The following is a 26,467-nucleotide window of genomic DNA, read 5'->3' on the forward strand; positions in this document are numbered from 1 at the left end:
TGTGTAGGGCTGGACTCAGGCAGCCAGAGGCCTTGGCACCTCACTCGTTCCCCAATCTGAGCCGTGCTGCCGGGGCAGGACAGTCAGCTAGCTGCCAGCCCGGGAGCTCTGGAAACCGAACCCACGATAAAGCAACGGAGGTCAAGGTCCCACCTCCTTTATCGCGCCAGCAATCGAGCAGCGATTTGGAGTGAAGGCTCTGGTTGTTGGATGATTTCAGAAAGTCTGAGTGCCCCATCCACACCGTCAGCCCAAGGGACACCTCACAGGTCAAGCAGGCCACCGAGCCCCTTCCCCTGCCTCGATGGTGTTGTCACATAGGCTAGTGCACGACAGAAGGCAACGTCCTCGCCCCCTGGTGAAGCACTGTAGCCAGTCCCCAGGCTCATGGACCTGGGCCTGATGCTCTTAGGGGTGACCGACACTTTTCAGCCAAGGAGTGACAGTGTCTGCCGACCTGGGCAAGTCAGCTTCTCTGAGTTCCTCCCCAGCTGGGCCCCCAAACGCCCAGCGAACCCACCTGCCAATGCACCCGTGCTGACTCTTGCTCTTCTGCTTTTCCCCAGCAGGAAGGGCCCAGCCTCACCTACGCGACCTGCAGTCCCCCGGCCACCTGAGGCTCCCCTCTTAGACTTATAAGCCTGTGGCCGCTGGCATCCGGCCACCTGCCCTTCCTCCCTCCCCAGGGTCCCGTCAGAGGACTCCTGGGCTTTCTGCCCACCCAGAGGGGCCTCGAGCGCTCCCTCCAGCCAGTCTTTGTAGCTTTGCCCTCCTGGTTCAAACAGTGTTCTTTGTCTTGTCTTTCTCCATCAGGCCTGGTGGCTGTCACATGGGGCTCATGGCCCCGTGTTTCCCCAGGGCTAGGGGTGGCCCTAGGCCAGTGGGTTCAAAGACAGGAGGGCCAGAGAAGAGGGAAGCCAGAGGGGGCCGAGCACGTGTCTGGAGCTGTGGGTGCACTGCCTGGTGGTGTGTGAGAGACCAGTGTGTGTGGCGGGGGGCGCTGTCCCAGCCTTTACCCCAGAGCCCCGTGGAGCTCTGGCCCCCCCGCCCATCTCCCGCTCCTTCCACCTTCCCTTTCTCGTCTCTCTCCTCTATTCCAGAAGCTGGCCCACACCCTTCCCCGTGTCTTCTGCCCCCGCCCGCCCTCCCCCCACCGCCGGGCTCGAAGGCCCTTGCCTTACCAGCTCTCCCCCCTCCCCTCTTTCTCTCCTTCTCTCTTTGCTTTCTCGCCAACTGCCAGCCGATCGGGTCAGGCAAGTCCATCCCGTCCTGAGAGCCCCAGGCCCCCCTTCGACCTCTAGCCAGATCCCTCCCAGTCCTCGGAGACCTCCCTTCCCAAGCCTGCCTGGACGGCTATTCTGTGACTTGACAGTGGCTACCCAGCCCCAAAGCCACCCCTTCATCTGTGACTTAGTCTGTTGTAGTGGTGAGCTGACACATCCAGGCGCGATGTTGGTGAAACTTGTGCCCCTCTGTGGTGTTGCTCCTGCCCCGTTCTACAAATATCTATAAATACTCGTGTACAAACACACACACACACACACACACACAGCCTCGCCTCTAGTGTTGGGATCAATCACCACGCTGTCCTTGAGGAGTCTTGTGGCCTGACTGCAAGGGAGCACTGTCATCCTGGCATCCCCTCCAAAGCGTGCCACCTCTGATGAGCCGCCCTGTCAACGCCTGGCCTGCGGACAGCCAGCCCCTCTGCCCCCGTCCCCTCCTTCCCCACCTCGAGCGTGGGGGTGCTGTACTGGCAGCTGCGTGGTTCTCTGACCGCTACCAGTCTTGCTGTCTCCTGGCTGAGAATAAAACCCATTTCTGGACAATGGGGAACACTGTGTCCTCTGCTGGCTTGTGTTCTCTGTGGCGCTCCCGGGGAGGCAAAGGTTTAAACACTGGGTGAGGGGTGGGGGAAGGGCCCGGCGCTTGCCAGGGTGCTGTAAGAGGTGGCGGGAAAAAGCCCCATGCTTCGCCAGGCGTACTGGGAAACCACCTGGAGTCAGCCGATTCCTCAGCCCGTGAGCCTGCGCCAGGTGCCAGGGGGCCGGCCAGGCAGGCGCTGGGGAAGGACGGGTCCAACGGGCCGCCCCAGGGGCAAGGTCAGTGGAAAACACCTGGACCAGAGACCAGCACGCACCCGCCGCGCACCCCGCCTTCCCTGCCTGGGATTAGGTCAGGCTTCAGAGTCTCCCGGCCACCAGGGCAGGCCTGCCCCTGACCGCCCCTCAGCAGCCCTCTGGCTTCACCAGGCCGCACGGAGGGCACAGAACACAGAACGTGGAGGATCCAACAGCCCCGTTGGACCGACTCAGGCGCGCTGGGCCTCTGCACAACCAGAAGCCTGCCCTCTGCTGGCAGGCCCCGCTCCCTGTTCCGTGCTCACAGCACAGACCCCAGGACCCAGGGATGGAAGAAAGGCACGTGCAAGCACCAGGCGGTATGGCTAAATCCATTTATTCTGAAATAAAAAGTGAAATGAAACAGGAGTCGACTCACCCGGGCACAAACCCGTCCCCGCCTCCACCTCCTCTCCATCCTACGTTATCAATAAATAAGTTTCCCCAGCCCCAGATATTCAATGGAAACTCCTCCCCATTTACCAGCTCTGACCTCCCCTGTGATACAGGGGGCTGCTCTACCTCCAGAATATACAAAATGTTACACAGTTACAGTATAAACACTGGGGAGGGAGCCCATTCCGCCACCAGCTTATGTCCTTGCCTGGCCTCGGTTTGCCCCAACTTCCCAAGGCCTATTAGAGTGCTGCCCAGTTGTCTAGCTGGACAGGGGGGGACACTTGTGCCCCAAAGTGCCTCTGAATAGAGGATGCATAAGCCCCTCTTAATGAAGGACTGCTTGATGGGGGTGAAGAGGCTACCAGGGAGCCCCTGCTCCCCGAGAAGGGCAGCCTCCTAAATCAACTGTCTTTACCGAGCCTCTGGCTCTTTGTTTTTCTGGAACTATTAATCGTCCAGAGATCAAGACACAGCCCTGGCCAAGACGGCCAGGGGTCTGCACCTATGTGTCTCCCCCCATTAGAGGGGGGGGCTTGTTCCCCTTTCCAGGGGCGTTAGCTTGCTAGTCTAGGATGACGACGTGACTGGGAAGGAGGGCAGGGAGGAGGGACAGGGTGGCGGGGACGGGTGGGGGCAGAGCCCCCGGCCCCAGTTCTCCGGTCTTTGCCTGCCAGCCTCAGGCACTTAGACCACCATGATCTTCACCTCGTCGTTGTCGTCAGCCCGGTAGAAAAAGGGGATGCAGGGGTTGCTGCCCAAGCCCAGGCGCTCCTGGGGGTTCTGGATCTCACGCAGCAGCTGCATGATCTGCTGCGCGGTGGGGTTCTCGGTGAGGGTCTGGCCCAGCAGGGCCTCCCCTTGGGTGGGCTCCACATTGTCCGAGAGGCTCACCTCCAGGAGACCTTGGGAGAGGGAGGGGCAGGCTGGGGAGTGGTGTGCCAGCTCTCCCTGGCCCGCCCGGCCACCCGCCCTCCCCGAGGCTGCTACTCACCACCCTGGTTCTCAGCAGCGCCAAGCTCCTGGGGGGCTGGGGGCGCCACGGTGGGCTCCCCAGCAGGGTTCTGGGCAGCCAGGAATTTGCCTTGCCATTCATTGCGCTCGCCCACCAGGTGTAACACCAGCTCCTGGAGCTCCAGCAGCTTCACCTGGAGGGACAGGCGCTCAGCAACCCCACCCCGGCCCTGGCCCTGGCCCTGGCCCTGCCCGCCCCTCTGCAGAGATGGTCGGGACCCCTACCTTCATTTCCTCTTTGTCCTGAGCCAGCCGGCTAATGTACTCCTCCTTCTCGCGGTGCCGCTCCTTCAGCACCGCCCTCTGGCTCTGATAGAGAGCAATGTACTCTCCTGCAGGGAGCGGGCGGGCGGCAGGGCTCGGATGGTCCAGCACGGCTCCCCCGACCCCCACCGCCACCCCGGGCCCCGGGCTCCCGGCTCACCGATAGTGTCTGTCTCTCCGGACAGCTGGATGCAGCGATGTTCCAGTTCCTCTACCCGCTCCTTCAGATCCACTTTCTCTTGCATGAGTTCAGTAAAGCGGCCCTGTGGCCAGAATGGTAGGGTTGGGGCTCAGCAGCGACCTGCCCGCAGGCTCCTCCCCTCCCGGCCCCCGGTGGGGGCGACTTGCTCACCTGCAGCTTGTCCATGGCCACCTGGAGGGCCTGGTGGGTCTCCACAGGCACACTGTCCCCCCCGGTCCCGGGGGCTGACACACTGTCCCCCCCGGTCCCGGGGGCTGACACACTGTCCCCCTCGGTCCCGGGGGCTGGGGCCTCCTTCTCCACCCCATCTTGGGCTGGAGCTACCAGGTGAGCCAGGCGCTGGCAGCGAAGCTTCTGCTCCTTCAGCTCCCTTCGGAGTCGTGCCTGCTCTTCCTCGGCACTGGCTAAGGCCGAGTTAAAAAATTCCACCTGCAGGCAAAAGGTGTGCATGTGTTTTTTTGGGGGGGGGCATGCTCATGGCACATAGAAGTTCCTGGGCCAGGGATGTAAGCCTCGCCAGACAGTGACAAGGTCGGATCCTTAACCACTAGACCACCAGGGAACTCCGTGCGTTGGGAGGGGCACTCAGGACCAGCAGGGAGACTATGACAGTGGCTCCCAAGGGAGTTCGGGGTCCAGAGGAGTCAGAGGGAGGGAAACGAAGAAGAGCAGGTGCAAGACGAAAGCGGGGGTGAGATGGGCAAGGAAGGGGAGCTCAGCTCACCACGGCCTCTCGGCTATCCAGCTCCTCTGGCACACTCAGCTTTGGCCGGGGAGCTTCCCCGGCCTTGTCCTCGTCCTCAATGTCCAGCTCAGTTCCTGGAGGGGGGCAGCCAGAGGGTCCTCAGACAACCCGGCCAGAGAGATGGAGCAGGCCGGGAGGAAAGCTCGGGGCCCAGCTCTGCCTCCCACCTCTCAGTGCAGCCCTGGGCCAGCCGTCGCCAGAGGGAAAGGATCCGTTGTTGTAAAGGCCTCCTCTAACTCAGTTCTCGGCTGCTTCCACGCCCCCCACCCCCTCCCCCGGGCCATGTCACTTGCCTTCCCCAGGCACAGCCATGAGGGTCAGCTGGGCCTGTAGCTGCTGGTTATGCTGGTTGGCAGCTTCCAGGCGCCCCTACGAGGCCAGGAAAGAGAGTGAGCAACATGGAGTGCAGGCCTCCCTGCCTCGCGGCCCAGCACTCCAAGTCCCTGACCTGGGCCTCCTGTAACTCTTGCCGGGCTGTCTCCACCGCCATCCTGCCCTGCATGTCCTCGTGCTGCAGCTGGTCCACGAGCTGGGTCTGCAGTACCATCTGCTTGTGCAGCAGCTCCTTCTCGGCGGCCAGCTGCTGGTAGGCGGCCACATACTGCTGTAGGTGGCCCAGGTACTGGTCTCGCTGCTGCTGCAGATCCTGCGCCTCTTGGCTCTTGACCTCCACCTGTGGGAAGACCCTGGGAGTGAGGGCAGGTGGTGGCTTGCTTCCGGATTCTGGGCCCGTAGCCTGCGGAAGTCGGGGCTCTGCTGGCTGCCCAGGTCCCTGGCTTCCTTGCTCCAGGGCCTAAGTGACTGCCACCTTCACCCAGCCTCACCCTCATCACAAGCTTCTTTCCATCTGAACTTCAGGCCACAGGCTGGTGGAACAGCAGAGAGCAGCAGCCAACATCGGCGAAGTACACACTGCATGCCCAACACTTTACATGCGGGATTCTCGTTTACCCCTCAACACCTCTATGAGGAAAACACTAACCTTCTTTTAGCTATGCCTGAGGCACACAGAAGTTCCTGGGCCAGGGATCGAACCCAAGCCACAGCAGTAACCCACACCACAGAAGTGCCAATGACAGGTCCTTAACTGCTAGGCCGCCAGGGAACTCCCTGACCTCCTTTTAAGTTAAGGAAACTGAGGCTCAGAGATGTGAGGGCTGAACCCAAGCAGCTAGCAACCGTACACCTTCTCCTCGCCTCTAATTCGGGGCTCAATGCCTCTAGTGGGGATGATGACCTAAGGCCCAGGGCTACTCAACTCCGCAAGCCAGAGGCCAGGGGGGGCAAGAGGCAGTCACAGGCTCTGAAGGACTCTGGGGTCACCTGGCCTGGCTCTGGCCCCGGCCCCACCCTCCCAGGAGGCTGCTGCCCATCTCGGAGCCCTTCCGGCTGGGGTAGGGGTTACCGTCTCCTTCAGCTCTCCCAGGTTCTCCTGCAGCTGGCCCAGCTTCTTGGCCAGCTCCTTCTTGACATGCTGCTCCGAATGCAGAGCGCTGGTAATTTCCATGTTCTCGTTGGACTGCACAGAGAGGAGCAATCAACTAAGCTGGAGCCCGGCTCAGGGACCAGCGGCAGCAGGCGGGAAAGCCCTGCCCCTCCCCAGCCCCCTCTACGCAGGGCCCTCTGGCTCACAGGTGGCCTTCGTGGGCCCCATTTCACTCAAGGGCCATACCACCCATTTCACAGGTGGGGAAACAAAGACCCAGAAGGATGAAAGGTCTCGCCCCCGCCCCAAAGGACCTGGCCAGGGAGGGGGACCGGCGGGCTGGGGAGGGCTGCTCACCAGCCTGACGAATCCATTCTGCAGCTCAGCCAGCTGCTCCTTGAGTTTGCGGTTCTGCGTGAGCGCACGGCTGATGGTGGTGCGGTCGCTCTGCATGCTCTCCAGCATCTGCTTGCGCTCCTCCGCCTGCTCCCCCCAGCACTCGGCCGCCCGCTCCAGCTCCATCAGCCGCTGCTCCTGCTCCTGATTCAGGAGGCTCAGGTTTTCATTGTCTTTCACCTGCGCCTGTAGCTGCCTGGCCAGGCTCTCCACTTCCTTCTGTAACTGCTCAGCCTCTGCCTGCAGCCGCTGTTCAGTCTCCGAGGGCCCTGATGGGGGCGCTTGGGGTGGGGGCACAAATAAGAAAGGGAGCCTGCTGTCAGGGCCTCTAGGCTCTGCCATCTCCAAAAAATCCTCTTCTTGGTCCACAGCTGCTAACTCAGCTTCTTCACCACCAAACCTTGGCTTCCTCGTTCAATCTTTCAAGACTCTTTTTTTGTTGCTGCTTTTCAGCCACACCTGTGACATGCGGGAAGTTCTCAGGCCAGTGACTGAACCCACGCCACAGCAGTGACAACGCCAGATCCTTAGCCTGCTGTGCCACTGGGAAACTCCTCGAGACACTTTCAGACAGAGTTCTTTACATCTTTATACTCAAGACAACCTCGGGAGCTCCCGCTGTGGCACAAAGGGATCGGCGGCATCTTGGGAGTACTGGGATGCAGGTTCAACACCTGGCCCGGCACAGTGGGTTAGGATCCAGCGCCTGTGGATCTGATCCCTGGCCCAGGAACTCCATGTGCCGCAAGGGGTGGCCAAAAAAAAAAAAAAAAAAAAAAAAGACAACTTCGGGGTGAGTGACAGTGGGCTCTCGACCCCTTTCGTACAGATGGGAACACGGAGGCTCAGGGACTGCCACCTCCTGGTACGGACCCCTTTCCCTTGACCCCAGTGCCCTTCCTGCCACACGCCTCCATTCTGAGCCACCTTGGCCGGCCCTGAGCCCACCCTGCTCCCCGACGCCCCCGGCCCCCGCTCACCTGCCTGGTTCCTCAGTTCGGCCAAGCTGGTCTCCAGCTCCTGCACCTGACTCATGCTGTGCTCTTTTTCTGCCCTCAGCTTGTTCAGCTGCCCAAGCACAGGGGGGAGGCCACATGGAAGGAAGGGGAGAGGGTGAAGGAGTGACCTGGTGACCCGCGCCCTCTTCACCTCCAAACACATACTTCCACCTCCGGCTGCGCGTGGCAAGCGACAGAAGATCAAGGGACCGAAGGGGGGTGGGGGCCGTAGGTCACGACTCACCTGCTCATTCATCTGCTGCATCTTATGCTGCCAAACAGTGCTGTCTTCTTTCAGATTCGCCACATACTGGTCTCTCTCTGCCTGCAGCTGCCTCAGCGAGTCCTGCAGCTGCAAGAGTGCGTGCAGAAGTGAGCAGGGGCTGTCACTGGGCCTCCCCTGTTCCTGGTCCCTCACCGTCAGCCTCCCTCCGGATGCCTCCCCCTGCAGAGCCTCACCTGCCCCACACAGGTCTCCAGCTGTGCCCGCTCCTCCAGGGCCTGCTGCAACTGCTGGCTGCTGTCAGGGGTAGGCTGAGTAGAAAACTGGTGAAAAAGGAGGCGGTGAGACCCGGGGGGCCCAGGCTGCTCCAGGCAAAGCCCCCCGCCCCGAAAGGTCGGCGTACAACTCAGGGTTGTCCTCATGTTATCTGTACCACAGGCAAAGGCTTTATCTTCACTAAATGTTCATGCGCAACGATTCAAATATAAGTGTTCGAGGTCCTCCCAACCCTTCCTCTAGCTCCCCAGTCACCCCAGTCCGTGTGTATTCTTCTAGACCCTTCTCCACACACATGCAAACATGTTTAATTAATGCACACTGCAGTTGTGCTGTCGTTGAGTGGTATCGAACATGGTTCTGCAACTTCATTTCACTTTGCTGCAAAGTGAAGACGCACTGGGTTGCTGGCGTGGTTCCATCGCGGTCACTGTGTGCACACGGCACACCCCCAGCTCACCCTTACTGACGGCATGAAGGCAGACAGTTGCCGGGTGGGCAGAAAAACTGAAGGGGAGGTTCTCTGACTTCAGGCACCCTGTCTACCTGGTGGCTTTTGACCCCAAGAGGGAGGAAACAGACTCACGAGTTGGCCTTATAACCACCATTCACAAAACAACGGTTTTCGACCAGGGTGTTTTAAAAAATAAACACAGGAGTTCCATGTGGCGAAGCTGGTTAAGGATCCGTCATTGCTGTGATGCGGGTTTGATCCCTGGCCTGGGAACTTCCACATGCCACGGGCTTGGCCGAAAAACAATAACAATAACAACAAAAACCCCACCCCGGAGTTCCTGTCGTGGCACAGCTGAAATGAATCCGGCTAGGAACCATGAGGTTGCGGGTTCGATCCCCGGCCTCGCTCAGTGGGTGAAAGATCTGGCATTGCCGTGAGCTGTGGTATAGGTCGCAGACGGCTCGGATCTTGTGTTGCTATGGCTCTGATGTAGGCCGGTGGCAACAGCTCCGATTAGACCCGTACCCTGGAAACCTCCATATGCCACAGTTCAGCCCTAAAACACAAAAAACAAAAAACAAAAAACAAAAAAGCAAACCCATCCCTGAGATTATGATTCCGGAGGTCTGGGCAAGGCCTTAATTTTTCTCCCATCTCTGGAGGATTCCATGGCAGGACCAGAACAAAGATCCAAGTCTTCTAGTTCCTGGCCAAGGCCACCCTAGGTATCCCTGAGACCCTGGCCTGCTGCGGGGGGCAGAGGGGCACCCTCCCTGGGGCTCCAGCTCCACCTGCTGCAGCAGCAGCTCCGACATCTCCAGCTTCTTCTGAAGTTCCTCCATCCCCAGCTGCATGGCTGCCTTCTCTGTCGCCATGAGCCGCAGCTTCTCCTCCAGCTCCGACTTCTGCTGCTTTAGGTCCTCATTGCTTTTGCTGCGCTCGGAGGCAGGGGAGGGAGGCGTGAGTGAAAAGCAAAGGACCGCTCTGGTGATCAACCCACCACCCTCGGCACAGGACCACAGGACAGTCGCTTTGGAAGGGACCCCGGGATCAGGAGTCACAAGCGGCAGGCCAGAGACAGGACACGAGTTGCCTGAGGCCGCAGCATGAGTTGGCGGCACAGCTGGCATGAGAGCCTAGTTCTGCTCTCGTCGAAACCTCTCCCGCCTCCTCACCCCGCTCACTGGGATGCCCCCCCAACTTGGCAGCCCCACACCAGCCAAGGCCCCCCACCCCGCCCCGTCCTCCCCATCCTACTTGTTCTTGTATAATTCCAGCTTGAGGGTGTCTCGCTCTTTGGTTAATTCCTTGTTGTACTGCAAAGGCGGAAGGCTGAGGTCAGGAAAACAGACTAACGGCAGCAACAGTAACTCTCAGCAACGTGTCCTCACCTGGTGTCACACTTTACACGTTTCCAAAGCCCTTCCCAAGTTCACGTTCGCATTCGGTTTTAACAGGAACTCGGGAAGAGTGGAAGAGGTGGGTGGAGAGGTCTAACTCCCGGCTGGCTGGCTCCCAGGCCCGGGGCCGGCAGGTAATGCCACCAGCTCTATCACCGTTACCGTCACCAGGTCTGAACCTTTTCCAGCACTTTCCCCTTTCAGCCTCATAATCACCGTGGGAGGCGGTTACTACTACTGCCTCCATCGTACAGGTGCCCAGCACGGAGTAGCAGAGAGCAAGTGGCTCCCCCAAAATCACCCAGAGCTGGGACCAAGCTTCCAGGTCTGTTGGATTCCTTTGTTCCTTTTTAGGGCCACACTCGTGGCATGTGGAAGTTCCCAGGCTAGGGGTCAAATTGGAGTTGCAGCTGCCAGCCTACGCCACAGCCACAGCAGGTCCGAGCCGCATCTGCAACCTACGCTGCAGCTTGCAGCAATGCTGGATCCTTAACCCACTGAGCGAGGCCAGGGATCGAACCCACATCCTTATGGATATTAGTTGGGTCCTTAACCCGCTGAACCACAATGGGACCTCCCAGGTCTGTCTGATTCTTTAACCATGTTTTCTCCCTGGGGTGGGGGGGTGCATTATGAGGGGGATTGAACTGTATTGTGAGCTTGTGTTCATGGTTTGAGTGGATGGTACCTCCGCAGAGCCCCAAACTCAGAAGGTTCAGAAGTGACAAGTCTCTCAGCCACCCTGTTCCTCCCCACCAGGTTGCTGTGAATCCCTCCCCACATGTCTGAATACATCACACACGCGTGCGTCTCCCCTCTTTAGTTTGGCAACGTACTAAAAATACCGTCATGGACCTTCACAGTCCAAACACCTAGCATGGGGGCCAGGGCCCACAGCCAGGCAAGGGCAGGGCTGGCACTCAGACTCTGAGCTCTGCATCCAGGGCTCACACTAGACAGCACCTCCGTGACTGCACTTGCGTGCACGCCCACACACACACACACACACACACACACACACACACACACACACACGGGCAACTGGCCCATGGCAACCAACTCATGCCTGGGTTGCTTCTATCAAGCACACGAGTTTAGAGCAGCGGGAAGTGGCCAGTGCCGCCTTCTGGGCAGCAAGTCACCGCATCCTGTGGAAGGGACCTCTGGGCTCACTCGCCCTCCACTACACGTCCGGGGAGGGCTAGGCTGCCGGGCTCACCCTATCGGCCTGCTTCTGCTGCGTGGACACGGCAGACAGCGTCCGCTCCAGCTCGCCCACGCGCTGCCTGGAAGACTGCAGGCGACTAGCCAGATTCTCCGACTCTCCTGAAAGGACGGCGTGAGAGGTGAAGCCCGAGGAAGGACTCCCGCTCCAGGCCGGCCAGCGTGCCCGGCCCAGGGGGTCACAGGGCACCCAGGTTCCCACCTGCTTTTTGCCGGGCTGCCTGCTGGGTGTGAGCCAGGGCGGTCTGCAGTTCCGTCTTCTCAGACACTAGAATCCCGATAGTCTGGATGTGGACCTGTGGGACAAAGGCCGAAAGGGGGGCTTGAGAACGCAGCAAAGTCACATTTCACGTTTCCTGCCGCGAGGGAAGCCGGCAGGATCCACTCACCTGCAGTTGTTCTCTCAGAGCCCCTTGTTCCTTCGCAAGCTTCTGCTCAAATTCCTTTTTTTCCTGCGGGAAGAGAGGAGAAACAGCTCTCACCTGGAGGAGGTGCCCCCCAGAAAGCCACCACTGGCCCAGGACAGTCTCACCAATGAGAACATATAATCGGGGGTGAGGGAGGGGTGGCGAGGGCCAGGGAGCCCCCCATTTCTCCGGGCTGCGATCAGGCGCGAGGAGAACGGGCCTCTACGTCTCAACCCTCCCCCGAAGCCACCAGCCGTGAGGGGGACAGACACAGAAATCACGTTACTTTTTCCAGTTGATCCAGAGTTTCCTGGTTCTCTTGTTTCTGTGGGGAAGAAGCAAAGGGAGGAGACTGAGGTCGGCCCCCTTTCCCACAATCCTCAGACCAAGGAGGAGGGCTGAGCAGGGGCCGGGGGTGGGCTTCAAAGGAGGAGCTGCTGGGGACACGAAGGGGCCATCGCTTCTCGAGCCAAGAGACTCTGGGTCTTGGGAGGTGGGGCTCACAGCTACAGAAGCCAAGGGTCTGAACCTGATTCCCTTGCGAGGACAAGGACATAAGCCTCTCGAGCTGGAGTGTGAGAAGGGAGCGACCACATCCTCCGCCAGCTCGCAGTCTGGGAGGCTGCATCCGCTCAACACGCACATACCACGGGCTGGGGTGTTCTTACCAGCAAGGATATAGGAATGAGAAGGACCTTCAAATCTTTGACTTTTTTTTTTCTTTTTTTTCCAGCTCAAAGGGACCTTGGACGCCCTCTAATTCTACCTCCTAAAGCCCAGGGAGGACAGGTGACTTGTCCAAGGTCAAAGTTGGAGCGAATCAGGGGCTGAAGCCGGGGCTGGGACACCCTTGTCAAGCTAGTGTTTCCCCTAGAGGCACCAGGCCCAGGGCAAGGGTGGGGAGGACTCAGCAGGGGCGTCTGGAGAACAGAGGAGGCAAAGAGGGCAGCCACAGAGAGAGCCATGCTGCATGCCGCACTCCCGGGTCCCTCTCACTGCAACCTGGGCCCCCGGCACCCCATTCTCCCTCGGTACCAGGGGCCCCCAGCCCCTTTCTTCGGAGCCCCAAGGTGGAACTGGAGCCCCAGATTGGCAGCGTGGAATCAGGGGACAACACTGGACTCTTACCAATTCCTCTATCTTGCTACTGAGTTGTTTGTTTGTTAGATTGCTGGAGTCCAGGGCTAGTGATAGTTCGTGGTACCGGCTCTGAGGCGCATGCAGAGAGGAGGAGGAGTTGGAGGAGGGTGGGGGGAGAGGTAGAGAGAGCAATCATTAGGGTCGGGGGGTGTCTGAGCTGTCTCAGCTGGCAGTGGGGAACCTAGCCCCCGCTGTGGGAGGAGGGGGGGGCGGGAGGTGGCTGACCTGCAGGGTCACGGGGCCACGGTCCAGGCCCACTTACCTCCAGCTTCTTTATGTTAGCAGGAGATGCTAGGCCCTCCCCATTGATATAAGGTGAAGACTAGAAGAGATGAGAGGGCTCACATGGAGACGTTCTCCGTCCCCCTCGAGGCCTAAGCCCTCCGACATCCTGTCTTGCCCATCGACTGGCAGCATTTCCTTTTCTGCCTAAGCTGGTCCCCTTCCCCCTGCTCAAGCCCTCTGTGCCAGCTTCTCTGTGTCCCTCCCTCCCAAGCAGCTCCCATCAGCAGGACAGAACGGTGGAACCAGTCTCATGGTCCAACCCCTTCATCTGTACAGCTACAAAGAGGAGACTCAGGGAAGTAATGATTAGCTAAACATCGTCCAGCCAAGCTGGCCGCTCCCAGGACCTTCCCTCCGCCTTGGGAATCTCTGCCTCGGTTCCTTTCTGCCACCTTTTCCTTCCCTCTCTCGCCCCCTCGGGGCTCCAGGTTGGGGGTACCTCGGACACAAGACCGTTGAGCTGCTGAGATAGCTGTCGCAGGCTCTCGGTGGATGAGAAAGATCTGGGGATAAATACAGGAGTCAGGGGGGCAGGAGGCTCGAGGGGAAAGAGGGGGGTCATGGGCAGTGGCCTGGGGACTGCTGTCACCGTGGGAGACACTCACGTGTTTTCATCAATGGGAACAGGACCATTTTCAGCATCATGGTTCTGTTAGGGAAGAAATGTCCGAAGCCGTCATTTAATTTCTGGTAAGAACCACCCAGGGGCAAGGTGTGCCCAGTTCATTCCAATTTCCTTCCATCACCCCGAACCTTAAGGAGAACCTGGTGTCGGCCTGCCCCATCCCAGCCCTCGGGCAGGGCGCCTGGCTCTAGCAACCACGCCACCTGAAGGAGGGGGAAGGACCACCGGGGGGGAAGAGAGGCGAACAGACAGTGAGGCAGCAGGCAGAGGCACAAACCTGAGTTGTTGCCATGCTAGTGCCACGGAGGGGACTAGCACAGGGGGAAAGGACACCGCCAGGTGACACGGTGTCATCAGCAGACGATGTAACAAGATCTGCACTATCTTTGGGTGCCTGTCACAGAACAGAGCAGGGGGTTAGGGCCATGCAGGGAACAAGGCGCCTCGCTGCCATGAATGCAGGGGTGCAGAGCGGGTAGGACAGGTATTGCTGCAGTCAGAGTGACAGTCACACATGCTGGGAGCCACTCTGGGGTGTGGCTATGGCTCCCCAGACCCCAGGCCACTCTGCAGCCTTCTGGACGGCTGATGCTCAGAGCATGAACTACACTGGCTCCGTGAACACGAGGGCCTCATCTCCCTGGAGCTCAGCCAATGACAGGACGGGCCTGACCTGCAGCAGCCACAGCAGGTGGAGGCAGGTGTGTCAAGTCGGGGAGAAGGCAGGCCCTTCCTGCTCTTCCAGAAAGTCACTCTGCCTCAGGGTGACCGTCGCCCTGGGCCCCTGCCAGGCAGAGGGCAGCAGTGACAAGGAGCAGAGCTACCTGTCTCTTTCCTCTCCTGGACTCCCCTCCTTCCTTCCCTTGTACCCCAACCACTGGCTGCCTCTCCCTCATTTAGGCCTCTTCCAGGAAAGAAGCTGCCCAACCAGAAGCCTCTTGCTGTTCCTGGAGGAAGCATGGCCACTACACCACCACCACCTCCTATCTCCCAAACACCTACCCAACTAGAAACAAGCTGAGAAACCAGAGGTAAGAGGTCTCCCCTTGGACTCTTGGCAGCCCGGAGAACAATCGTGGGATTCAGGACCAGGAGCCATGGAGAAACTCCCTCTTCCCCAGATGGACCCCGCTGGCTTGACCAGAGCCCTACTCAGCCTCTCTCCAGGCTCAGGCCTGACACTGAGCCCAAGCCTCTGGCTCTAGGGATCTAATGTTCAATAGGCCAGATGGGAGAGATGGGGAAGAGGGCTGACAAGCTAAAGCTTGCAGAGGGAAGAGCTCCAGGGAGCCGAGGCCTGGCCAGCGGAGCTGGGTCCAGAAGGAAGATGCTGAACCTCTCCTAGGGGAAAGGGCTGCCTGCTCTCTGGACCCTGAGTCCTGGACACCCAAGTCTACTGCCCGCCTTAGAGCAAGTGCTGCAGAGCCTGGAGGAGCTGAAGATGAAGCTGTCTGTATGGTGACTGTCCACTCAGTGACCTTTGACCCTGGAACCTGCTGTGGCCTTGCCAACCTGCACAACTGAATCTAACAGGTGAGAGCAGGGGTCCAGCGGCTGACCAGGCCTGAGACGTTGGGGGAGGGGAGCACACTCTGACCTTTGGGCCCTAGTGAGCCCTGGGTCCCTCCTGGTACCTTGGGAGCCCATGGACCCCTCGCATATAGAAACAAAGCTCAGAAGGGGGAAAAGATATATTCCTGAGGACTTAAATACACGGAACACTATTTCGTGAGCAACCAAGATATTGCATAAGTTTGAGTCATAAAGCTAAGTATGGAATTTTAAAAAACATTGTCCACTCCCCTCACATGTCCCATTCCATTAAAAAAATTTTTTTCTATCCATTTTTTACTTATATAAATGTCATTAGCTCTACCCAGGATACTGCAAGCACAGCCCTGCATTACCAAAGTAGAAAACTTCAGGGGGAAAGAGTTATTGATACAAAGAGGATTACAAGCCAACACGAAGGGAATACAGGGATCCGGCTCTGCATTTCCAGGAGAGCAGAAGGACGCGGGCCCAGAACCTCAGCAGACACATGGCCTCAGGACTCCCATAGGCCTGCACTCCCCTCCCCGTGCCACCCGGCGTCTCGAGGTGAGTCACTGCACCTGGACAGACCCGACTGACTGGGCGTGAGCAGTCCTGATGATGGGAAGACGAACGCCAGCCAGGCGCCCTGTCCCAGCCCCTCGCCCCTGGCCCATCTCCACCAGGACCCGGCCCCATTCCAACCCTCCTCCTCTGGCCTGGCAGATGTCCCCCAAGGGAGTTAAGGAAGGAGGAAGTGCCCACATCATGTCCAGAGGAGGTCCCCTCCCAGTCCAGGTACATCCCAGGCTCTTCTCCCAGCTCCTGTGAGCTCCCAATCCTGGCTGTTTCCTGGGTTACGCCCTCTGCCCGGGACTCCCATTCCCCTGCTCTCAATGTGTATGGATGCTCCCCACCTGTGGTCTTCAAACCGGCCTCAAATGCCGCCCCCTCCAGCCTCCATCTGGAATGTGGCCACGTTCCACCTTGCGTCTCTCACCTGTTTTCTCCAGCACCTATAGCCACGTGCCTCTGCTCTCAGGGACCCACTGAATACGGTTAAGTGTCCAGTTGATTTTTAAGAGACCAGGGGCAGAATGTCCTGATCACTCATGTGTTTGGTTAACCTCACATCCTTCACAGGTAGTTCCACTGCAAAAATAACTTCAATCCTTGTAACCGTCACGCACACTCCTTGTCTCTTAACCCTCCATTGCCTACTCCCAAACCAAAAGGAATCGATCATTTCCCAAAAAAAAAAAAAAAAAAAAAATCACAAACTGCTTTGTGGTCTATTGGTCTTTTGGGGACAGATGCCTGGGGGGCTAGACTTGACAGCACCACGGGGCATTCAAACTGGAGGCTCAAAAAGCCCAAATCCCACACAGCTGCTCTGGAAGCCATTCCTGAATTACCTTGAACCTTCAAGGAGCATCTTGCCATCTCCAAGAAAATAAAAGATGTGGGAAGCTAGGGGAGCGGGCAAATCCAACCAACCAAGCAGGTGACAAAGCAGACACGAACAGGCTGAGGTTAATGACAGCAACATAAAATAAGCCAGAGGCAAAGTATCCCCCAAACCAGAGAAGCCTCAGGGCATGCAGAGCTGGGAGGGAGCAAGCCAGAGAGGGGGGTCTCGGCACTGCCTCACCTTCCACTTGTCCAATGGGGGGATCGCTACCCCATTGGAGCGGTTAAGGTCGGACACCAGCACCTTCAGAATGTCCTGAATCTACAGGAGGCGAAAAGGGAAAAACAAGGGCAGGGGGAGAAAGAGACAAGTGGCTTAGAGAGAGGCAAGAGAGTCAGGGAAGGAAGAGAGATGGGTTCAGGGCAATGGAATGCTGGAGAAGAGAGAAAGGGACCAATACCGTGGCCTGTGCCATCTTTCCTACCAGCCCCTGGCTGCCTTGCCAGAGACAGAAACCAATGTAAACAAACAGGTGGAAAAGTCCCCTGGAGGATGCAGTCACGTAGTTCCTTAGACGAACAATGCAGCTCTTCACGGCAACTCAGACCCTTAGGCCCAGACGTTTAAAAACCAGACTTCAGAATAAGGGTCTGCTTGAACAAAGGGGGCTACCACTAAAAAACTGAGTTTGAAAGACAATGATCTGATCCAACAGTGTCATCTTCACAGATGAGGAAACTGAGGCCCAGGGGAGGAAGTGATTGTCCTGAGGCCACCTAGCAAGCTGGTGGCAAAGATGGCCTTGAAACTCAGACGGTCTCCTAATCCAAGTGCCTAGGAACCCCCTCAGATCACCCTGGGGCTCTGCTGGTGCTTCTACATGGAGAGCCTGAGGGCAGGCGGCTGTTGGCACTGCCTGGCTTCCCCTTGAGGCTGGGCGTGAGGAAGATGGCCAGAGTCAAATAGCAAGGACTCCTGATTGAATGTTTACTCTGCACCAGGCCCCGTATTAGGGGATTATTATAAAACCAACGACAATCTCATTCAAGCTTCCCAAGGGTAAGACAGTACGACCCCAGTTTTACCAATGAGGAAACAGACCCAACGAGTTTAAACAAGTTGCCCCAAACACATCCCCAGCAGAGGAAGAGGTAGAATTCAGACCCCAAATTCTTAGCCAATATCTGACATTTCTTCCACAATCTTAACCACTACCCTCTACTGTTGTCCCCGGAAGCCAGCCAGGCAAGACTCACATCCTCAGGTGTGGGACAATCCCCAGAAGTGGTTGTCTCAGGGCTACTGCCATTCTTGATCTTTCTTTTTTTCTTAGCGCCTGCAGGAACACCAGGGCTGTGCTTCTGCTGATATTCCCTTAACTGCAAAAAGGGAAAAGCAGTGAGACTCATGAGAACTATAAGTGCGCCCCCCCCATTTCACATCCTACTTTAAAGTTTACAAAATACAGAGGTCCCCCATCACGGCTCAGCAGAAACAAATCTGACTAGTACCCACAAGGATGCAGGTTTGATCCCTGGCCTCGCTCAGTGGGTTAAGGATCCGGCATGGCTGTAAGCTGTGGTGTAGGTCACAGATGCACCTCGGATCTGGCATTGCTGTGGCTGTGGCGTAGGTTGACAGCTACAGCTCTGATTCGACCCCTAGCCTGGGAATTTCCATATGCCATGGGTGTGGTCCCCCCAAAATAAAATAAAATTAAAAAGATTACAAAATACTCTTCCATATGCCATCAGATTTAATGTTACAGCAACTCTACCAGGTGTCATAATTGTCCATGATTCAAGAAAGGGACTGATAACATGGCTAGGGAGGGGGAAAAAAGCAATAATGGGTAATAAGGGAATTTAAACTCAGTCTTCAGACACTGAGTTCTGGGGTTATGACATCTGTCAACAGCTGCCAGAGGCAGAGGTGGAAAAGTAAACATTTAATCAGACATCAGGGTCCTTTCTTACACCTGTTAGAGCTGCACACCAGTTCTTATCAAACTTTCACACCCATTATCCTAATGGTAGAAGACAGTGAAAGCAACACCCCTAGTAAATCTGGAAATGTAACAGAAAGGGGACAACTCAGAGAGAAGTCTATTACAACCTTATGAGTCTATGCAAATGTCATCCCTAACTACATTAATACGAAAGGCTTCTCTCTCAAGAGAATCAAGCCAAATTGATGCTGCGGTCCCACATTTCATCCTGCGGCACTTAGGATGTTGAGATGATGATTTGGGAAAGATTCCCCAGCTGGGAAGTTCAATTTCCGGGGATCTGTTCCACAGAGGATAAGCAGATCTCACTCCAAAGAGCACTGAATGAGGGGCACTCTGGCCTCAGATTCACAGGGAATTAGAGATAGAAAATTCAGGTGAAAAATGTGAAAGTCTCTCTGGATGGAAACCTGGGAGAAAACCAAACTAAACAAAACACATTCTCCCCATTGCCACCCAGAGATGATGTCCATGTTTCGAGATCACTGGTGAAGTGTAAAGCGGGGGTCTTTTACGCTATCAACATCCAAGGATGGGGTACAGTCTAGAGTAAAGGGGCCTGAAACCCAAGTCGGACCTAGGTCCGATAGTTCCGACTTCCCATCAAGCTGGAAATCTGTGCCGCGGCCAGACAAACCGGAAAGGGTGGGAAAACACTAGGGGACCGGGTCGTAGTATCAAACACCGGGGCTCGGGCTCCGGGCGGTAATGACAGTTCCGAGGGGGATTATGACGTAACTACATTCCACTCCTCCCTCCCGACGCCCGAGTCGCCGCTCCGCGGTGGGGGAGGGGAGCGCAAGGCCAGGACCGAGGTCCTTGGAGACCGGGAGACTAGGGAGCCCAGGGAGCCCAAGAGGTCCGGTTCTGGGCGGCGGGAGGCGAGGGCCGAACCTGAAGCGGGAAGCCCCGGGGGTCACCAGCCCAAAGTCACCCGGGGGTGACGAGTGAGGGCGGGGGCTGGGCTGCCAGGGGGCGGGACTGGCTGAGAAGACTTTTTGAGGGGGGCGCCAAGGGGCGCCGAGGGGCTCGCCCCGTGTGCCTTGGAGGCAGCACAGACTCTGGCCATGGCCCGGCCATCGAAGGGGTCTCAGGCTGAGTCAGGGAGCCGCGACCCCGCACGTTTTACCTTTTTCTTGGCCGCAGCCAATTTGCTCTGTCGGGTTTCTTCCGACATCCCGGGACGGGGCGGGGGAAGGGGGGGCCACATCAGCACGATCCCGGCAACCACCGCGGAATTGCTTCCGGCAGTCACCGCGCCACTGTGCGACTGAGCCAGAAAAGGAGGGACCGGGGCGGTTCTAGGCAGCAGCGGCGTGGGCGTGGCCTAGATTCTCCAATCCCATTGGCCGATTGGAAAGATGAAAGGAAAAGGGGGCGTGGCTAGGCCGCCGCGAGCCAGGTGGAACGGGTGGAGTCATAATACAGGCTGCGCGCGCAGCCGCGGTCCCCGCCCACCTCGGCGGGGGGAGGGGCGGGGCCTGCTCTCGCAGGGTGCGCGCGCAGCTGGCTGTATAACGACTCCTGGTCTCCATCACAGGATTCGGAATAGCTGGCGGGCTGAGAGGCCTCTTTTTCGCCCTCGCCCTGGACCCTCCTGCACTGCAGACCCCCCCGAGTCGGGGGCCCCGAACCCCAGGGCTGAGGAGGTGGGCGAGGAGCGGACAGCACGGGGAAAGCACATCCCTTCCCAGTCCCTCTCGCTCCCGTAGCTTTGCCCCCAACTTTCTTTTCCCTGAGATCAGCTCCAGAGGCCTCCATCCGCTCCTCCACACTCTACCCCCTGTCCGAATACCCTCCTCGAGGAACCCCACCCTGATCCCGGGAGCATCCAGTCGCGGTCGCTCCTCCCGCACGGCTGTCCCTCCTCTCACACCCCCAGAGTACCGCTTTCCTGCCGAGGCGGACTCTGGGTCCAATCAACTTTTTCCCTTGGATTCCTCTCCAGGACTCAACCAGGACTTTCCAAAAGCTGCCGCGGGGCCTTCCGATCCCCTGTGAGTATGCCTCTGCCCCCTCTCCGGCCCTCCCACCCGGTTAGCTCCCTCGGCTCCCAGCCCCCCTCTCCGTCCCCAGCAGCGGCTGACCCACCCGCTGCCCTCTTCGAGGTCTTCCCTCAGCTGACCTCATTCTGCGGAGAAAGTCCAGGTCATTTCGCAGTCCTTCCCCTTCTTTTCCTCCTGCCCACCAAGCTTCAAAAAAGAAAGAGCATCCTGGCGTTCGTCAGTGGTACCCCAGGCTCTGCAAGTGGGCTCCGTCTCTCCTCCTTCCTGCCAGCGCCACAAGTGGTTGGTTGGTTTCCTTCTTTCCACACCACTGTCCCTCCCTCCCACTGTCCCTCCCTCACCCGTTCCACCCCCTTGGAAACCACTCTCATTCCCTCAAACACATGTGCTCTCTCCTGTCTTGGGCATTTGGATACACTGACCCCTGTCTGGGATACTGTTCTTCCAGCTTTTGGCCAAACTGATACCTACGCATCCTTTAAAGCTGAGCTTCCTCAGAGAAATCTCAGCCCCACTTTCTGGCTCAGGCCAGTGGCTCTGTGAGACACTCCCTTGGCTCCCTGTACTTCAAAGCACTTTGCAGATGGCAGTTAGTTGATTGGCTGTTTGTCGTGCTCTCATTCATTTGACGGACTCATTTGAGATGATACCTGCTATGCGCCAGGGACTGTTATAGACACAGGGCAATCAGCAGTGAATAAAACAAAGTCCCTGCCCTCGTGGTGTTTACAGCCCCGGGGTATAAGACTGACAATGAACATAATATTCCTGAAATGTACAACATGTCGGGTGGTGACTGATGTTAAAAACATCAGCACAGGGAGTTCCCGTGGTGGCGCGGCAGAAACGAATCCGACTAGGAACCATGAGGTTGCAGGTTCGATCCCTGGCCTCGCTCAGTGGGTTAAGGATCCGGCGTTGCTGTGAGCTGTGGTGTAGGTCGCAGATGTGGCTCAGATCTGGCATGGCTGTGGCTGTGGTGTAGGCAGGCAGCTATAGCTCCAATTAGACCCTGAGGCTGGGAACCTCCATATGCTGAGGGTACGGCCTTGAAACAACAAAAGCCAAAAAAAAGAAAGAAAGAAAGAAAACATCAGGACAAGGGGCTCGTGAGTGACTGAGGAGTGGCCATTTTAGCTGGGGTGGTCAGGAAGCCTTTTCTGATGAGGTGGGACCTGTGAGGAGAGCTGTAAATGGGACTCTCTGGAAGAAGAGCCTAATTGTTGGGTGTTTTATGTCTGGGACGAGGCTCTACAGTCTATGAGGGCAGGGGATCAAGCCTGGATGTCTTATCCATTGCTAAGCCTCTGGAGCCTTTGCCAGTGCCTGGCAGCTAGTATTTACTCATGGTCCGTTGACTGGTTAAAAGCCTCTATCCTAAGTATGGGAACCACGTCTGCCTCTGTCTCGTATTAGAGTTGCTCCAACACCCATTTCCTGAAGACTAGCCGAGTACCAGGCACCAGCCCTCGCAGCTTTTAGAGCCGGAAAGGACAAAGATGAACAGAAAGGTTTTGCTACCCAGTGAGACTATAAACCCAGGGATAACATAGATTTGAGAGGAGAACCCAAGAGGTGGACCTGAAGTGGATTCTCGGGTCAGACTGGGGACCAGGTAAAGATGAGTTTGGCTGAGAGTAAAAGAAAACCCCAAGTAATGAAGGCTTAAACAATCATCAGGCCCCCTCTATAATCCAGGACGCCTTTCAACTCCACCATCCCTCCAGCTGGCAGGAAGGAGGGAGGCCACAGAAAAGCATGCCTTCTCCCTTGGAAGGCAATTCCCAGACGTGGCATACACCATATCTGATTAAGTTCCACTTGCCAGAACTTAGCTGTAGGATCCCATCCGATTTCCAAGGGAAGCTGGGAAATGTAGTCCTGTTCTTGGGTGGAGGGTGTCTGTTACCAACCAGAAGCAGGGACAGGCAACTGGGGGACAACTTGTAGGTTCTGAATTGCGGATAGTTGGTCCGTCCAGCTAATGACTCTTTGTGCCACTCAGCGGCCATCTGCCACGTGTGACCAGGCTGATGCAGCCAGTGAGGATTCTCTGCACCTTGACATTCAGAGGCTGAAGGAGAAGAGGGACATGCTGGACAAGGAGATCTCCCAATTCATATCTGAGTAAGTCTCCTTGGGGTCCTCAGTGTGCTTAAGATAACTACTTTGGCCTCACCCGAGGCATGCGGAAGTTCCCAGGCCAGGGATCAGACCCACACCACAGCAGTGATGATGCCAGGTCCTTAACCCACTAGGCCACCAGGGGACTCCTAAGATAACTTTTAACTAGTGCCCAGTAACTGAAACCTAGCTCAGCATAAAAACAGGACTGTGCCGCTGGTGCCCGGAGGTCACAGTTGCTGTCTCAGGTAATGTGTGGTCAGGCTCAAAAGACCAGGAACTAGGAACTGGAAAGCCGTGGTTCTCCCAGTCTCTGTGGGGCCCATGTTCTCTGTCTGCACGTGGTCTCCATACTCCCTCTGCAGGTGTCCAGGGGAAGCTGGCTCTTCCACAACTCCTGGGTTTCCCCACACACCGTGCTGCAGCCACATGGCATAGACTGAGCAGCCTTTGAACGTGCATTTCACATGTGAGGGGATCTGACTGGCCACTCATGTGCCAATTTGTGTCCTGGGTTACATAGCACCAGTGTAGCTGCAGACCCCTCCCTAAGGGTATGGGAAGAATTTGCCAGGAGCGAGGGGATAGACAGATCCCCTCCCCTACCTTAAGCTTCCCGAGGGCAGGGTCTGTCTTGGCATCACTGTGTTCCCAGTGCCAAGCACCCAGTAGGCCCTTAGTGAACATGGGTTAAATAGATGCCTTGTTACATGGAGTTCCTACTGTGGCTCAGTGGATTAAGAACCTGAAGTTGTCTCCATGAGGATGTGGGTTCTGATCCCTGGCCTCGTTCATTGGGTTAAGGATCTGGTGTTGCAGCAAGCTGCCAAGAAGGTCACAGACTCAGCTCGGATCTGGCATTGCTGTGGCTGTGGTGTTGGCCGGCAGCTACAGCTCTGATTCACCCCTGAGCCTGGGAGCTAACATATGCTTCGGGTGCGGCTGTAAAAAGAGGAAAAAAAATTACTACTCTCTGAAGCTTGGAGCTTTCTAAGGGATTCTCCCTCTCCCTTCCTTCCCCAGAGGCTACAGTGTGGATGAACTGGAGGACCACATCTCCCAGCTCCACGAGTATAATGACATCAAGGATGTCGGCCAGATGCTCCTGGGTAAACTAGGTGAGGGAGTCCCCACGCCTCAAGGCTGGATGGAGTTTACTCCTGGGCCTTTTTTTCTTAGGGCTGCGCCTGCGGCATGTGGAAATTCCTGGGGTAGGGGTCGAAGTGGAGCTGTAGCTGCCAGCCTACACCGCAGTCACCGCAACTGGAGATCTGAGCCGCATCTGCAGCCTACACCACAGTTCATGGCAACGCCAAATCCTTAACCCACGGAGTGAGGGAACTCCCACTCCTGGGCCTTCTAACTTGCCAACCTCCCCTTACCGTTTGCAGCTGCCACGCTCCCTGAATGCCCTGCCCTCCCCGGCCCCTCAGTGAAGCGGCTGTGCAGCTCCTACCTGAGTCCCTTGGGTTTTTTCATTCTAGTGGAGAGCCCGCTTTGGAGCTTCAGGCAGGTCAGAGTCTGGGCTCACCCACCTTCCAGAGGACTGAGAGTCCCAGTTTTCTGGGCCCTACTCAGACTAATTGAGACCACCCCCTTTGCCTCCAGAAGCCAACATGCTACAGAGACAGGAGGTGCAAGGGTGACCCCATGGTTTAAAGGGGTGTTTTGTTCTTCCTTGAACACGACCTCACTGTCCAGGGGCTGAGCCAAGGCACGGACACCTATATGTCTGGGCTGGCTGGGACAGCCCCCCTGGAGGTCAGGAAGGGTGTAGGTGGCCTCGCTTCCATCACGTGGCTCTGATGTTCAGCAACCAGTGACCATTTAGGACAGTGTTCAGAGCCGGGCTGTTTGCCCTGTGGCTGCCTGAGCTGTAGCGCTTGTTGCAGAATTGCCCATCAGCAGCCGGGGTCCCACGGCAGGAAGGTGTCCCAGAGGAGGGAAGGGAGCAAAGAGCAGGAGGGAAATAGAGGTGAAGACAGGAGGAGGAGGAGTCCCCTGTGCCGCAGCAGGTTAAGGATCCGGCCTGGTCACTGCAGTGGCTCCGGTCACTGCTGTGGCACAAGTTCGATCTCTGGCCTGGGAATTTCCACGTGCCGCGGGCACAGCCTAAGAAAAGAGAAAGAGGAGGGTCGAGCCTACGAAGAAAGGAGTGTGAGGGCACCGTAGCCTGGAGGCTGAGGGAAACAAGCTCTTGTTAGACAGAGCCCAGCCTGAGACCTGCCCTGCCAGGTCACAGGACCTGCAGCTGGTGGCCTCTCCTCTTTCATTCATTCAGTGAATATTTCCGGAGCACCTACTCTGTGCCGCTCTACAGGGTCTGGGGACACTGGTGAACCAGACACTCGAAGGTCTCTTGGGACTTATGTTTTGGTGTTGGGGTTGCAGGGGGAACAGTCAAGAAGTAAAGGAAAACAGGAATCCCATCGTGGCACAGCAGAAACGAATCCGACTGGGAACCATGAGGTTGCAGGGTCAATCCCTGGCCTCGCTCAGTGGGTTAAGAATCCGGCGTTGCCATGAGCTGAGGTGTAGGTCGCAGACATGGCTCGGATCTGGTGTGGCTGTGGCTGTGGCGTAGGCCGGTGGCTATAGCTCCGATTCGACCCCTAGCCTGGGAACCTCCATATGCCGCAGGTGTGGCTCTAAAAAGACAAAAAAAAAAAAAAAAAAGAAGGAACACAAGTGAATTATAAAATATGTTAAGTGCAAGGAAGGAACAAAGGGCAGACATGGAAACCATATATGAATAGGGCGGCAGTGGGGACCAGGGGAGGTGGTCAGGGCAGGCCTCTGAGGAGACCCCCTCCCAGGGGAGAGAGAGGAGGAACAGCGTCACCCAACGACAAGAGCCTGGGCATGCGGGCCGGGCTTTGTGGCACAGTGTAAAAGTAAATTTACATTTTCAGCACAGGACTCCTGCTGCCCTGAGCTTTTTTGCCTCCTCTGCAGTGGGCGAGGAGGGTTCAGGGAGTCTAGTTTCAAGTGGCCAGACAGGGCCCACAGCGGAGGGGCCTGGAGGAAGTAGCCAGAGGGGCAGCAGGGAACGGGTGCCGTGGGGGTCCCGGGTAGGCCAGGGCGTTGGCCAGTCCCCGCCCCCTTCTCCGGGACGGACATTCCTCCTTTCTTCCTCCTTTTCAGCTGTGATCCGAGGTGTCACTACCAAAGAGTTGTATCCAGAATTTGGCCTGGACATGGACGACTGAGCAGAGGCTCACAGCCCCGTGTTCACGGTCCACCGGGACAGGTGGATGTGGACGGGAGAAGCAGTGAGAGCCCAGCCAGAGCACCTGCAGCTTTCCAGCGAGGAAGCGTCAGAAGCCCTCTTCTAGAGATCCCAGACTGAGCCAGGAAGGAGCCCAGGGGAGGCGGGGGCAGAAAGGAAGGCGTGTTCCCAGCTCCCAGGTTCCTGAAATGGCCCAGTGACACCTGTGTATGTGTAGAAGTATCCTATTTGTAAATAAACATGTGTGATCTTGGCACAAATCTGTATGTTGATTCCCTCTCCTCTGACAGCCCCCACCTCCCGTCCCGATCCTAACCCCGAAAAGAAGAGCCTGCCTTGGGTTATAACCAACTTCCGTGTACCGGGCACTGTGCTAAGTGCCCTCCATTCGTTATCCATCCTCTGAGGAGTTAGTATTACTTTCCTCATTTTACGGATGCGGAAATTGAGGCTCAGAGAGGCACAGTGACTTGCCCAAGGTCACACAGTAGGTGGCAGAACAGCGGTTGGGGCCCAAGTCTTGACCCTGAAGCTTCTGGCGTGCGGTACTGCCTTTCT

General features: G+C 57.3%; 4 protein-coding genes across 52 annotated transcripts in view; 3 read left to right on the forward strand and 1 right to left on the reverse strand.

The window, feature by feature from the left end:
* DNM1 (dynamin 1) overlaps positions 1-1,836 on the forward strand; it is a 49,194-nt gene extending 47,358 nt beyond the window's left edge. For 10 of the 30 annotated variants that reach the window (XR_014828350.1, XR_014828349.1, XR_014828357.1 and 7 more), the window contains one exon: positions 567-1,836. Coding sequence is in view for 6 of the 30 variants with exons in the window: in XM_084997707.1 (XP_084853833.1) it covers positions 567-639 (73 nt within the window). In the remaining 24 variants the exon portion in view is untranslated. The remainder of the gene's footprint in view (positions 1-566) is intronic. The other 20 variants (XR_014828351.1, XR_014828352.1, XR_014828359.1 and 17 more) reach the window with 6 other exon arrangements.
* Positions 1-26,467, forward strand: part of STXBP1 (syntaxin binding protein 1) — a 775,650-nt gene that overhangs the window by 582,997 nt on the left and 166,186 nt on the right. The window lies entirely within an intron of this gene.
* Positions 2,442-20,837, reverse strand: GOLGA2 (golgin A2). Of its 20 annotated transcripts, XM_084997391.1 has the most exons (29): positions 20,676-20,837; positions 19,680-19,820; positions 17,799-17,921; positions 16,783-16,863; positions 13,876-13,992; positions 13,579-13,622; positions 13,413-13,476; positions 12,951-13,010; positions 12,677-12,757; positions 11,835-11,873; positions 11,531-11,593; positions 11,344-11,437; positions 11,137-11,243; positions 9,775-9,833; positions 9,309-9,450; positions 8,021-8,107; positions 7,806-7,913; positions 7,544-7,631; positions 6,525-6,844; positions 6,147-6,260; positions 5,190-5,414; positions 5,035-5,110; positions 4,721-4,815; positions 4,225-4,425; positions 4,147-4,194; positions 3,955-4,057; positions 3,756-3,862; positions 3,511-3,664; positions 2,442-3,421 (listed from the first exon to the last, which is right to left on the reverse strand). In XM_084997391.1, the coding sequence occupies exons 2-29, from the start codon at positions 19,758-19,760 to the stop codon at positions 3,204-3,206; spliced, it is 3,099 nt and encodes a 1,032-aa protein (XP_084853517.1). In that variant the 5' UTR covers positions 19,761-19,820; positions 20,676-20,837; the 3' UTR covers positions 2,442-3,203. The 20 variants fall into 20 exon arrangements, 13 of the variants coding, with proteins under 13 accessions (XP_084853517.1, XP_084853514.1, XP_020925153.2 ...); XR_014828220.1 differs by lacking the exon at positions 19,680-19,820 and having other exon boundaries at positions 4,147-4,198; positions 4,258-4,425; XR_014828197.1 differs by lacking the exon at positions 20,676-20,837 and having other exon boundaries at positions 4,147-4,198; positions 4,258-4,425; positions 19,680-19,822.
* SWI5 (SWI5 homologous recombination repair protein) lies at positions 20,034-26,169 on the forward strand. Its single transcript, NM_001435675.1, is given in 5 exon segments — positions 20,034-20,199; positions 20,499-20,547; positions 22,562-22,683; positions 23,704-23,798; positions 25,825-26,169. Coding segments are annotated over 5 exon segments (393 nt in total). The 5' UTR covers positions 20,034-20,137; the 3' UTR covers positions 25,890-26,169.

This window comes from Sus scrofa, chromosome 1, assembly GCF_054392235.1.
Source record: "Sus scrofa isolate SSC_HxYL_T2T_F1_AM1 chromosome 1, Sscrofa_HxYL_maternal_Yorkshire_Landrace_v2.0, whole genome shotgun sequence".
Classification (NCBI taxonomy): Eukaryota; Metazoa; Chordata; class Mammalia; order Artiodactyla; family Suidae; genus Sus; species Sus scrofa.

Coding starts and splice junctions, on each gene's coding strand:
- GOLGA2 (XM_084997388.1), bottom strand. CDS start 19,760: ATGTGGCCCCCCCTTCCCCCGCCCCGTCCCGGGATGTCGGAAGAAACC. Junction 11,874..12,676: donor GTAGCAAGATAGAGGAATTG/GTAAGAGTCCAG, acceptor TCTTCCCCACAG/AAACAAGAGAACCAGGAAAC. Junction 8,108..9,308: donor CGGAGCTGCTGCTGCAGCAG/GTGGAGCTGGAG, acceptor CTTTTTCACCAG/TTTTCTACTCAGCCTACCCC.